Here is a 13,571-nt window from a genome sequence, read left to right as displayed (position 1 = left end):
TATAGCTCCCATATAAACTGATCTCCCGATTTGACTTCTTTAGCCCTTGAAAGCCGAAATTTTTGTCCGATTTGGCTGATATTTTGCATTGTTATGACTTCCAACAACTGTGCCAAGTACGGCTCAAATCGGTCAAGAATCTGATATAGCTCCCAATTTAAACCGATCTCCCGATTTGACCTCTTGAGCCCCTGGAGGCCGAAAATGTTTGTCCGATTTGGCTGAAATTTTGCATGTAGTGCTCTGTTATAACTTCCAACAACAGTGCCAAGTACGGCTCAAAACGGTAAAGAACCTTATATAGCTCCCATATAAACCGATCTTCCGATTTGACTTCTTGAGCCCCTGGAAGCCTCAATTTTCATCTGTTATGAATTCCAACAACAGTGCCAAGTACAGTCAAGAACCTGTTATAGCACCCATATAAACCGATCTCCCGATTTGTCTTCTTGAGCCCTTACAAGCTGCGATTTTTATCCGATTTGGCTGAAATTTTGCACATAGTGTTTTGTTATGACTCCCAACAAATATGACAAGTTCGGTCAACAACATGATATATCTCCCATATAAACCGATCTCCCGATTTGATTTCTTATGCCCATACAAATCGCGATTTTTATCTGATTTAGCTGAAATTTTGCATATAGTGTTCTGTTATGACTCTTAACAACTGTGCCAAGTACGGTCCAAATCGGTCTATAACCAGATATAGCTCCCATATTTTAGCACAATCCATGGTGGTGGGTTCCCAAAAATTTTTAAAAATATTTTTTTATTAATCAATACCATTTTTAATTGGCCAAATATAAGTCAATATTTTTTCTGTGAAGGATACAACATAGATTCATTTAATTAAAGCAATAGTAAGTACATTTCGTAGTGTAGGGTATTATGTATATAATTTGTTCTCTCTGACTTTGGCCTTTCCTTATTAGCTTTGCATTTAAATATGTTAAGACAATAATAAACCCAAAATATCTTTTAAAGGAACATCTGAAAAAGATTAATTTGCATTTAATAAACATTTATTTATTTTTTTTAACATTTATGCTAATTTAATGACAATAATATTTATTACCGATATTACTTGTATTACCACAACCAGTTGGTTTCCCATATTCCACTTTATTAAGATTGGCAAGAGCTTAATTCTTTATGGCATGCAGGGCATAAAACAGTGTCGTGGATTTGGTCCATCTCCAAGAGTTATGGAAAAAATTATATGAACTGCCTTTCACGAGTATAGTATCACAATTCACTGACAAAGAAAAAAATTAAGGTGCATGTATTAATAAATTATTATAAATATTTAATACTACATTCTTAAATAGTAAAATTTTTAAGTAGTAAAAATTTTTTTTCATAGGAAGATTTATACACTCAGAAAAATGCCTATCGTATAAATGAGTTGATTATATAGTGTATTATAGTTCATGATCTTTACTCGCGTTTAATTAAAAATTCGTAAGGGGTTAGAAAATTAACTTTGTACAAGTAAAACTAACTATTCATGAGTATAGATGAACCAGTTAAAACATCAGATGGTCTTGGCTGAAAGCATATCGTCGACGCTACCCCTCTTCTGAAATTTAATACTGAATGAACTACTCGAAGAAATTTGGAATTTTAGTTCAATATATGAACGAGGATTACCTTCTATATTTCGGGATTAGAGAATACAAAAACAAATATTAATCATCGAAAATTGCTTTATTGTTTTTCAAAATATTCCCCATTAAGATCTATACACCTTTGCAAACGTTTGAACCAGTTGTCGAAGCTCTTTCAGCACTCTGATGCATTCTGAATGCATCAACCGCTTCTTCAGATGTCGAAAAACGCTTACCTTTCATTTTATTTTTTACGTACGGGAATAAAAAGAAGTCATACGGCGGATGACTCATCAAATCGTTTTGAGTGCTCAGAAATGCAGTTGTTTCGTGTTTTTGGAGCATTCCTTTCGACCAATCGACAGGACCCTTTTTTTTTAAGCGATTAACAAATTGTGTGGGATCCACGCGAACAAATTTTTTGACGGTCAAATGTGCATGCAATATTACCAGCATACAGCTGGTCCCACTAATGCCTAAGGTTGTCTCAATCTCACGATAGGTCAGACGACGATCTTGCAATATCAGTTGGCGTATAACATCTTTGGAACAACAACTGATTTTGGACGACCTTCACGAAATTCGTCTTAGAATGAACTACGACCTCGGTTAAATACACCATATCATCGATAAACACTGATCCTTGATGGAGCTTCATCGCCAAAAATTGAATTAAGTTCATCGATGCACTGTTTTTGAGTTAATCTACGTCAAAAGTTATAAAAAATGGTCGCACAAAAATGTTCACGATTTAATTCCATTTTATGGGCGAGATGAATCTCTTAAGTTACTGTAAACAACACAAATAGCGCTCGTATGTCAAAACCTTTTGAGTGCGTATAACCTCAAAAATGTTAAGCTTTACGATAGAGCTGTCAGTTGGCAGATTGCAATACAAGGGTTGTCCAATCCCGAAATATAAAAGGCAACCCTCGTAACAAAAATGTTTAAAATTTTTAACATAACATGCTTGGAAATAAGCTTAATTTAATAACCGTTAGTTATTAAATTGTGAATCCGAGGATAATCCACTGGCTCTATAGGAGCGTAATTAGACCAACACTTACTTACTCCTCAGTAGTTTGGTGGACTGCTATGGAGAAAAAGTGCAACATAAGGAACATACAACAGGTTCAGAGAACATGTTGTCTTGGCGTCCACGTCCACTAGGGCACTGGAGACTATTCTAGATATCCGACCCATTGACATACAGATTAAGTGTGAGGCAGCCACTGCGGCTATAAGACTTAAGGCGATGGGAGGTGTGAGGCAGCCACTACGTCTTTGAGTCTGGCGATGGCAGCCACTGGGGCTATGAGACTAGGGCACTGGAGACTATGCTAGATATCCGACCCATTGACATACAGATTAAGTGTGAGGCAGCCACTGCGGGTATGAGACTTAAGGCGATGGGAGAATAGATTGAGGATGGGAGCAGCTCACACCATCCCGGTATAATGAGGCGATGATAGGAAACCTGGAAGGAAGGGAAAAGGTTTCCGATCGGATACCTAAGATTAACCTTGAGATTGAGTACGAGGCAATGCTGCCAGCGGCCCAGTCTTGGATTGACGGAACCCTGGTATTGCCATCCTGAAAATCATGTTACGCGAATGGATCAAAGCTAGAAGACAAAATGGGCCTACATTGAGAACCCAGGGACTGAGATCTGTTTTAGACTGCCCGATATAATAGGACGAGGACGTCAAGTGTGAACATCTTTACCGACAGTAAAATTGCAATAAGGGCAATAATAACCAGGACGTTAAAGTGACGAACAGTCTTGTAGTGTAAGGAGGAGATTAACGCCTTCTCTGAAAATGGCAAAATACGCATCGTTTGAGTGCCGGGCCATAACGCAGAAAGGGGGGATGAAAGAGCATGTGATTTGGCGGTGAAGGCCGGAGGACTGCCGTCAATAAACGTGGTTAACCCGAAGTCTTTGGGGTCGACGCAGTCCGAGTTAAGGGCGTGGGCGACGAATGCGCATGTAACACTGTGGAACAGCTAAACCGTCGTTAGAACGGTGAAAATCCTATGGGGGGATCCAGATCGTGAGAAGACGAGGCTATTACTGAAAGGAAGCAAGAAGGAGGTCAGTATAGCTATTGGTATCATAACGGGACACATAAGACTACGAGCTCACTTATGTAAAATCGGTGCGGCAAGTGATAGCATGTGTAGGGCATGCGGGATGATGAGACGTTGGAACATTTCCTTTGTCATTGCCCGGCTTTTGCGTTCAACAGATACCGGTACATAGGTGGAGACACAATATCAGACATGAACCAGCTTAGGGGAGTGGCATTGAAAACAATTAAGGATTTTGTAAGTAGCACGGAATTCCTAACTTAAAATTTTCTTTTTAGAGGTTACTTTATAGTTTTTGGAGGGCACAACAAGCCGATTACTGGCTTAGGAGTATGTTCATAGTGGCATGGGGCGGATTAATATCCGCACCCTCTTTTTAACCTAACCTAACCTATATTCCGTTAGTAACACTTTAAAATATTGGTGTGGTGAGACTTCGTTCACCCAATTTGTTTCAGGTTTAGATAAAAATGTTTATGTATTTAATTTGTGGTTTCCAACAAACATTCCAAGACCTCGTCTGTAGGGCTTGTAAAAAGGATTCGGTTGGTTTTTATTTAAGCATATATGTATTTGATATGTTTTATTTGGCGTTTTAACGTTGAACAACACTAAGCGAGAATATCCACTTATAAAAATAAAACAAAACTTTAATTGTTTTTATGTGTAAACACCAATTAGGTGATCTGATTTTCTCGAGCGTATAAACATTTTAAATGACGTCAAGAGACAACATTGAATTGGCTATTATCTTCCGCAGCCAAATGCTAGTTTTCACCTAGAAAACAAGTTGAAAATTGAAACTTATCGAGAAAACTACGCATGACTCTTAAAAACAACGTGACTCAAAGGCCTTTTGTTTATATATTACACTATTTTCGTATCAATAATATAAAATTTCCCGCCAGAGTTACAGCGACATGTCCATGGGAAAGCAACGTTAAGGTTTTATACACACATAGGAGGGTGAATATGCTCCTGTCAACAACATTTGTTTGTTGTTTAAGAAAAACTCACAATTATCTTATATATAAAACTAGCTGACCCGGGCCCGCTCCGCTGCGCCTTCTTTTACTTTATATGGAACAAAAGTTTCCTTGGAATATTTATTTTCGACAATTAAAGAGCTTTTAGTGAAATACCATGCTACGAAAATAGTATATCGCTTGATTAACAGTTTAACAATATAAGTGCCTTTGTCCGAATCCCATATGATCTTTATTGGTCTACGAATTTAAGTTTGGATGTAAGGTGTACTCCATTCTTAAAGTACTTTATTGCAGCCCGATATTCTCATGATGTCTGACTTAGGGGTGTTTTCGGCGGTGAGGTGGTCTCCCAGACACTTGGCCCTGAAAAAATATCAGAATCGTGCTCTTCTCTCAAATACCATTTATTTTAACCCCATATTGCCATTGCATTAAGGGGAGTTTACACGATGAGGCGTCCCCCAAACACATAGCCCCAAAATTGGTTATCAATTCCAATCTCAAATATCTTTGATTTGAGCCATATATTGGCATGGTCGAAAAATGTTTACCCTTTTGGGGGGTGTTTCGGAGGAAGGGGTGATGCCCTAAATACATGGTTCTACATTTGGAATCAATTTCGTATTCTACTCTCAAATATCTTTGTTTGAGCCCCATATTGCGATGGTCAGTAAAAAATTGCTGTTTGTGGGGTATTTTGGGAAAAGGGTAGACCCCCAGAACATTGGTCCCGACAGTTGGTATCAATTCTTGCTTTAACCCCCAATACCTTTCATTTTCCTATTTGGGTGGTGTTGTGGGGTGGGGTGGCCCCATAGACACTTTTCCCAAATATTGATATCAGATTCGTGCCTTACTCCCAAAGACCTTTCATTTGAGCCCCATATTGCTACGGTCGTAAATTTGTCCCCTTTGGGGGATGTTTTTGGTGAGAGGCGGCCCCCCAAACACTTGGTCCCATATTTGGATATCAGATTCTAATTCTACACTCAAATACCTTTTATTTAAGCCCCATATTCCCATGGTCAGTAAATAAGTCCTGTTTGGGTGTGTTTTGGGGAAGGGGTGGACCCCCAGAAACGTGGTCCCGCATTTGGATATCAGATTCGTATTCTACTGCCAAATACCTTTCATTTGAGTGTCATATTGCCATGGTCGGTAAATATGTCCGATTCAGGGGTGTTTTGGGGGTTGGAGTAGTCCCCCTAGCACTTGGTTCGATAAATGGATATCAGATACGTTTTCTTATCCTAAATACCTTTCATTTAAGTCCCATATTGTCGTGATTGGTCTAAATATATGTTTGGTAAGTTTAAGGGTGGGGCCCCCTAGGTACCCCATCTGAAATGTGGATACCAAATTTTTATTTTTAGGGTACTATATGAGACCACACAATATTTCGCTTAAATCGCACCACCCATCTCCGAAATCTGGCGTTTCTGAAAATAAGGGTAAGGGGGAGGGTCAGATATCACAAAATGTATTACCCTATTTTCACCACGTGATTATTATGCACCATCTGTGAAAATTTCAAGAAAATCTGTTCAGCCGTTTCTGAGTCTATAAGGAACACACAAACATACAAACAAACACAAATTGATTTTTATATATAAGATTGAATTTGTGTTTGTGGTTTGTTTGTTTGTTCAGTATAGACTCAAAACCTTGCCCCTAAAGTACTACCCAAAAATAAAAGTGGATCAATCTGGACAATGATGAAAGGTATTCAGGAGTAGAATATGAATTTCATATTAAAAATTGGGTCCAAGTAACTAGGGGGCCGCCCCAACATCAAAACCCCCCTAAAATAGGTTTTTTTGGACAATCATGACAATATGGGACTCAAATGAAAGGCATTCGGGAGTAGATTGCGAATATGAACAGGAAGTAGAAATAAGCTTTAAAATTTGTTGATCATTCTCTCTATGAAATTTTCTCAGAAGACAATATTTCTATGAGGACCAACATTTTATAAAGTTTGCTCTAAAGACAAAAATTCTATGAAATTTTCTCTAAGGACCAAAATTTTATGAAATTTTCTCTAAAGACCAAAATTTTACAAAATTTTCTCTTAGAAAAAAATTCTATGAAATTTTCTACACAAAATGTCTATGGAATTTTCTCTGAAGACAAAATTTCTATAAAATTTTGTTTAACACAAAATTTCTATTTTTTTTTTTTATTTTTTTTATGAAAATTCCTCTAAAGACAAAAATTCTTTGAAAAAACCCAGAAGTTCGATTTTGATTCTAAAAATTCATACTTTAGGTAAGGTTAGGTTGAAAAGAGGGTGCAGATATTAATCCGCCCCATGCCACCATGGACATACACCTAAGCCAGTAATCGGATTGTTGTGCGCTCTAAAGACTATAAAGTAACCTCTAAAAACAAAATTTTAAGTTAGGAATTCCGTGCTACTTACAAAATCTTTAATTATTATCAATACCACTCCCCTAAGTTGGTTCATGTCTGGCATTGTGTGCCCACCTAAGTGCCGGTATCTGGTAGACGCGAAAGCCGGACAATGACAAACGAAATGCTCCAACGTCTCATCATATTCACCGCATGCCCTACACATGCTATCACTTGCCGCACCGATTTTACATAAGTGAGCTCGTAGTCCTATGTGTTCCGTTATGATACCAATAACTATACTGATCTCCTACCTACTTCCTTTCAGTAATAGCCTCGTCTTCTCACGATCTGGATCCCCCCATAGGATTTTCGCTGTCCTACCGACCGTTTCGGTAGCATTCGTCGCCCACTACCTTAACTCGGACTGCGTCGACCCGAAAGGCTTCGGGTTAACCAAGTTTATTGACGACAGCCCTCTGGCCTTCACTACCAAATCGTCTGCCCTTTCATTTTCCCTTACTCCGTTAAGGCTCGGCACCCAAACGATGCGGATTGTGCCTTTATTAGAGAAGGCGTAAATCTCCTTCTTACAATGCAAGACTGTTCGTGAACTTACCGTCCTGATTGTTATTGCCCTTATAGCAATTTTACTGTCCGTAGAGATGTTCACACTCGACATCTTCCACCACACCACTTCACGCATTCCGTGATCGCCCGGATCTCCGCCTGCAGGAGCGTATTATGGTCAGGCAGTCTAAAACAGATCTCAGTCCCTGGGTTCTCAATGTAGACTTTTTACTTTAATTAGCTATTACACAACATTTGTCCCATTAGCCGAACTCAGAATGACGTCTCGATCTTCTGCGCTCCTTCTAAAATCTCAGACACCAAGTTTCGAGATATCATTCACCACCTGATCTTTGCGTATACCACAGTGACCACCTTCAAAACACTTCTTCGCTGGAGCTTCTTCATTCGTTCTGACAACATGATCTAGCCAACGCAAACGTTGTATTTCGATACGTTTAACTACGCTAACGCAGTCGTACCTCGTCTGCTTTCAAAAGTTACCATGCCTCGGAACCATGTAACAACATGGGTAGTATTAGTGTCTTGCAGAATATAATCTATTGTACTTCCGTCGAGAGGTGGCCTTCTTTCTAAACTGTTAATCCAAAGTAGCATCTGTTTGCATGTATTATTCTTCGCTTTATTTCAAAACTGTTGTCATTCGTTTCGGTTATGGCTGACTATCTCAAAGTTGTAGTTTCCAACTTTCTTCATCTGCCCGGGTTTACAGGGAGTTTTGGGAGTTGATAACACCCATTTTGTCTTATCACTAAATTTCCCTAGATAACGATTTTCACTACCGTAATAAATTACCTATCAATGACAATGATCATGTCTCATACTGGAAAGTGACTTGGTGGCGTATTAGTTTTTTCTTTCTTTAATTAAAATATTACGTATACGTGCGGATTTCCATTGCAAATTTGCTCTCGAAAACTCCATAAGCCCAAATAGCGACAAAATACCCAAAAATAAAGCTGTCTTATTGATAGAATAAAAATCTGAAGTAAGTTAAATAAAATTTGTCCGTCAAATAGCTCAAAAGTTCAATAAAAATGTTTTGAAAAATTCTTGGGAGGGAGATCTCTAGAAACTGTATTTCTTGTTGCATTTGATGGTTTGCAAATGCAAATTTTTCCATGAACATTTCATTAAGGAACAAGGGCAAACCTTAACTTGATGGTTTAAGCCGCTCTACCACACGGAAGCGAAAGATTTTCGTCTTCTTAGTTTGTCATCCTTTATGCTGAAAACTCTTGAGATGTTGAAAGGGCAAAGAAACAACCTTTCACGACCTAGTCGGCTAGCATTACTTGACGTTGAAGGTGCTTTCAATAATGTAAAGCCGACGTCAATCATAAAGGTGTTGGAGTTTCTAGGCATCAATTCTACCATAAGAAAGTTTATTAATAACTTACTTACTAAAAAATGCATTACGGCATGCTTGGGATCTGGGGATCTGTAGCTGAGTCAGCAAAGGAACACCGCAAGTAGGTGTACGGTCTCCTCTACTTTGGAATATAGCCATTAACATTATATTTTTGTCTCTGGACGAAAAAGTTGTGAAAGCGGTCGCGTGTGCTGATGACGTGGCTATTGCGGTTAGGGGTTTCCCAGCACTCTATGTGATATACTTCAGGAAGCTCTACCTGAAACAGCAAAGTGGGTTACCGAAAGTGGTATAGGTATAAATCCGTTCAAGACAGAAATAGTTCTTTTCAGCAGGAGACACAAATTGCCTACAGTGGAACCTGTCTCCTTGGGAGAAGGGTATGTTCCACTTACAGAAAGCGCAAAATACCTGGGTGTTTTGCTGGACAGGAAATTGAACTAAAAATCCAACATTTTGGAAAGGTCAAGAAAGGCAACTCTTGTCCTATACACCTGCAAGAGAGCCATTTGCAGACCTATATGCTATATGGTGTTGTGGTCTGGGGGACGGCGCTTCAAAAATCCACCTACTGCTTAATACTTAACCGGATCCAAAGGATGGCTTGTTTGTGCCACAGCCGCACTGAGGATGATACCATCTGATGCACTGAATTTATTGCTACATCTTATGCCTCTGAACATTGTGGCTGGACAAATTGTAGCGACCACTGCCGTGAGGTTAGGCGAGCTTTTCCATTGGTCATATACTGCAGTTGTCAGACCTATAATGCTATATGGTGTTGTGGTCTGGTAGACTGCGCTTCAACAGTCCACCTACAGCTCAATACTTAACCGGATCCAAATGATGGCTTGTTTGTGCATCACAGCCGCATTGAGGACGATACCATCTGATGCACTGAATTTAATGCTACATCTTATGCTTCTGAACATTGTGGCTAGACAAACAGCGACCACTGCCGTAAGGTTAGGGGAGCTTTTCCATTGGTCATATACGGCAGTTGTCAGACCTAGTCTGGTGGACGGCGCTTCGAAAGTCCACCAACTGCTCAATACTTAACCGGATCCAAATGATGGCTTGTTTGTGCATCACAGCCGCACTAAAGACGACACCATTTGATGCACTGAATATAATGCTACATCTTATGCCTCTGAACATTGTGGCTGGACAAATTGCAGCGACCATGCGGCGGCTACGGACACTGGTTTATCATTGATACAATATCCGATGTTCCAGGCAGTGTGGATTACACCCTACCTGAGCCGTTTTTTGATAAAAATTACTGTACCACTATTCCTGAACCCATTGGAACTACGATATCCCTGGCAACAGAAGTTGCATTTACTTCGAATGGTTCCAAAATAAACGACCAGGTGGGCTTTGGGGTATACTCTAAAGATCTATAACTGGTCATATCGAAAAGGTTACCCGACCACTGCAGTGTGTATCATGCAAAGATCCTTGCAATTAAGGAAGTGGTGGATTGGCTAAGATATAATGTCCTAACGACGATTGACATAAATATCTTCTCAGACTCCCAGGCAGCCATTAAATCCATGGAGAACGTATTTCTGAACACAAAAACCGCCCTCGACTGTCGCAGATCTCTCAACGAGATGGCTGAACAGTTCAAAATTCACCTGTTCTGGATGCCGGTTAACAGAGATTTCCCAGGGAATTGTAAAGCAGACGAGCTTGCGAGACTAGAAACTACCCTACACATTCCAGGAATACTGGAATCTGTGGATATGCCTCTAACGAGGATTACATCTTACCTGAACCGCTTTTTGATAAAAATTACTGTACCACTATTCCTGACAGAACCAATTGGAACTACGATATCCCTGGTAATAGAAGTTACATAGACTTCTATACGGATGGTTCCAAACTAGATGACCAGTTGGGCTTTAGGATATACTCTTAAAGATCTAGAACTGGTCATATCGAAAAGGTTACCCAACCACTACAGTGTGTATCAAGCGGAGATCCTTGGATATTCAACTCCAACTCGAATGAAAAATGCTCCCTTTATGGACTCAATACTCTATATCGGGAGATCGGTCAGCTATATCCCAATATGGTCCGATCTGGACGATATTCAACAAAAAGGTTTAGAGGGTTACCAGAACTCGTTGTGCCAAATTTCATTGAAATCGGATGAAAAATACTCCTTTTATAGGCTCATTGCTCTATATCGGGAGGTCGGTCTATATGGTAGCTATATCCAAATATGGTGCAATCTGGACCACATTTAACAGGAATGGGTAGGGGTCTACCAGAACACACTGTGCCAAATTTCATCGGGTTATAAATGGATCTTTTATGGCCTCAATTCCATATATTGGAAGATCGGGCAGTCGGTCTAAGGGCAGCTATATCCAAATATAGTCCAATTTGAACCATCCTTCACCGAAATGGGTAGGGGTCTACCGGAACTCACTGTACCAAATTTTATCGATGATGGGATGAAAAATTACCAATTTTTTGCCTTAAGACTTTAAATCTGAAGATAGGTCTATATAGCAGCTATATATAACTAAAATCCGATTTTTGAGATCAGAAGATCAGGTTTATATACAAAGAATACAAAATCAACAAAAATTGTTTGGAAAATATTTTTATGTCCAAGATATCGACAAAATTACAAATACCCAAAAAGGGTATTTATTGGGTATTTACCTAATAAATACCCAAACGTTGGGTATTTACCCGGTAGAAACCCATCTCTGCCCATACGGACATGCGAATGGTATGTAACTTCACCTTAACTTTATAATTTTCAGTACTTTCAGTTACGAATGCGGGTTAGGTCCATAGCTACAAGGTCAGCAGTAGTGGTTCAAGAAGTCCAATGAGGAGATTGATGTATAAGGGAAAAATTTGTGTATAATAGAAAAATAACAGGCTTAATAAACAAGTAAAAACATTTTGAGTTTGCCGAAAAAATTGCAGACTAATCGAATGAAAGTCGGGCGATTTGTCAACTTGAACTATTGAGCAGGTACAAGGAGAATTTCTAATCTAAATTAGGTTCTGTTCTGACTTCCAATATTGCAAATTGCAAATTTGCATATATCAATGAGTGCAGTCCGATTATAGTTTAAGCTCAATGATAAGGGGACTTTTTGTTATAGCCGAGTCCGAACGGCGTGCCGCAGTGCGACACCTCTTTGGAGAGAGGTTTTACATGGCATAATACCTCACAAATGTTGCCAGCATTAGGAGGGGAAAACCACCGCTGAAAAATTTTTTTTCTGATGGTCTCGCCAGAATTCGTACTCAGGCGTTCAGCGTCATAGGCGGACATGGTAACCTCTGCGCTACGGTGGCCTCTTCCTCTGACTTCCAATATACATGCCGATAATAGCCAACATTAGTTAAGTTTAACTTACTTGCATTTAAGATGTGTTCAACTTGCTCAGGTGATATCATTTTTCCATAATGATGAGTGCCAATTGGAATCATGCGCAGAATATATTCACCAATTAAAACCCCAACAATCCACATCGAGATAGTTTTGTTTAGAGTAGTTATAAACATGGACCCTCCTGGCTGCAAGCACAGACAGTAACGGAGTTATCATTAAGAAATAAATTTAAATGTATTTTATAAAAAAGGTACCTTCAAAGTTTCTACACTTGCCGTCAGAAATCCGAGTTTATCGTCTACATGCTCCAATACTTCCGAAATAACTACAGCATCATAATAATCTTTTCTATAGTTAGCATGAAGTTCTATGGGTTCAATTTTGTAATTAACTCGATTGACCAGTTGATGGTTTTGCTGCAACGATAGGTGCTGTCGAGCCAAAGTAATCAGTTCTTCACTTAAATCCAAGGCTGTTACAGTAGCACCTATTTGGGCCAAATTTTCTGTTAGAATTCCTCCACCGCAACCTATTTCCAAAATGTTTTGATTTTTTAAAGGTTGCGGTGTATTCAACGCTTCAGATGATATCTTATGCTGGGCCTTTAAACCCTCACATATAAAGGGGACTCTGAAAATTATGTTTTTTTTTCTTTTAATATTCCATCCATTTCATTATGGGAAATGTTTGATTTCACCTTAGTTTGTTCAAGGTGTGTAGACCTTTTAAAGGGCCCAAAGGATTCCACCAATAATTGGCCAAACTTGAATGATGTTTCACTTCGCTCTTCGTCTGATCACTTAGAGAAAATGGCTGGATAGATGGAGTCTCTACATCTCCTGATGAAGGAGTCAAAGGCTTTTCCTTTGTTTGCAAACATCGTTTACCAAGAGATGCCCGCGAGTGTTTGTTAACACCACTGTAGATGGATAGATAAGAAAATTTTTCCATAGTTATTGCATTAAAGCCAAGGTAAGGAGTATCTATACCTGATATGATTCAATCCACGAAGCAGACAACGATCAGACATGCTGTAAAGTTGAGTTGTTAAATAAAAGTGTTGGGAAAACTATCCCTTCATTTAAGAATTTGATTTGTGGAAAGCAAATGAAAGATTTAAAACTTTTACATAAATACAAAGTTGTTTGATTGAACGTAAATGATTGATTGTGAGATTGAAATCGAGATAAAAAAGTAAT

General features: G+C 39.0%; 1 protein-coding gene across 1 annotated transcript; it reads right to left on the bottom strand.

Annotated features, from left to right (window-relative positions):
• Positions 1-811: 811 nt before the first annotated feature.
• On the bottom strand, positions 812-13,402 carry LOC106081744 (ubiquinone biosynthesis O-methyltransferase, mitochondrial-like). Its single transcript, XM_013243923.2, has 6 exons — positions 13,362-13,402; positions 13,070-13,291; positions 12,627-13,002; positions 12,398-12,557; positions 1,079-1,258; positions 812-993 (listed from the first exon to the last, which is right to left on the bottom strand). Exons 1-5 carry the CDS (start codon positions 13,400-13,402, stop codon positions 1,146-1,148), a joined length of 912 nt encoding a protein of 303 aa, XP_013099377.2. The 3' UTR covers positions 812-993; positions 1,079-1,145.
• Positions 13,403-13,571: the final 169 nt, after the last annotated feature.

The sequence above is a fragment of the Stomoxys calcitrans genome, chromosome 3 (genome assembly GCF_963082655.1).
Source record: "Stomoxys calcitrans chromosome 3, idStoCalc2.1, whole genome shotgun sequence".
In the NCBI taxonomy this organism is placed as follows: domain Eukaryota; kingdom Metazoa; phylum Arthropoda; class Insecta; order Diptera; family Muscidae; genus Stomoxys; species Stomoxys calcitrans.
Note: the sequence above shows the minus strand (reverse complement) of the source record. Positions and strands in the feature narration are given on the sequence as shown.

Coding starts and splice junctions, on each gene's coding strand:
- LOC106081744 (XM_013243923.2), bottom strand. CDS start 13,402: ATGTCTGATCGTTGTCTGCTTCGTGGATTGAATCATATCAG. Junction 13,292..13,361: donor CGTGGATTGAATCATATCAG/GTATAGATACTC, acceptor ATCCATCTACAG/TGGTGTTAACAAACACTCGC. Junction 1,259..12,397: donor TGAACACATCTTAAATGCAA/GTAAGTTAAACT, acceptor TTTCTTTGTCAG/TGAATTGTGATACTATACTC.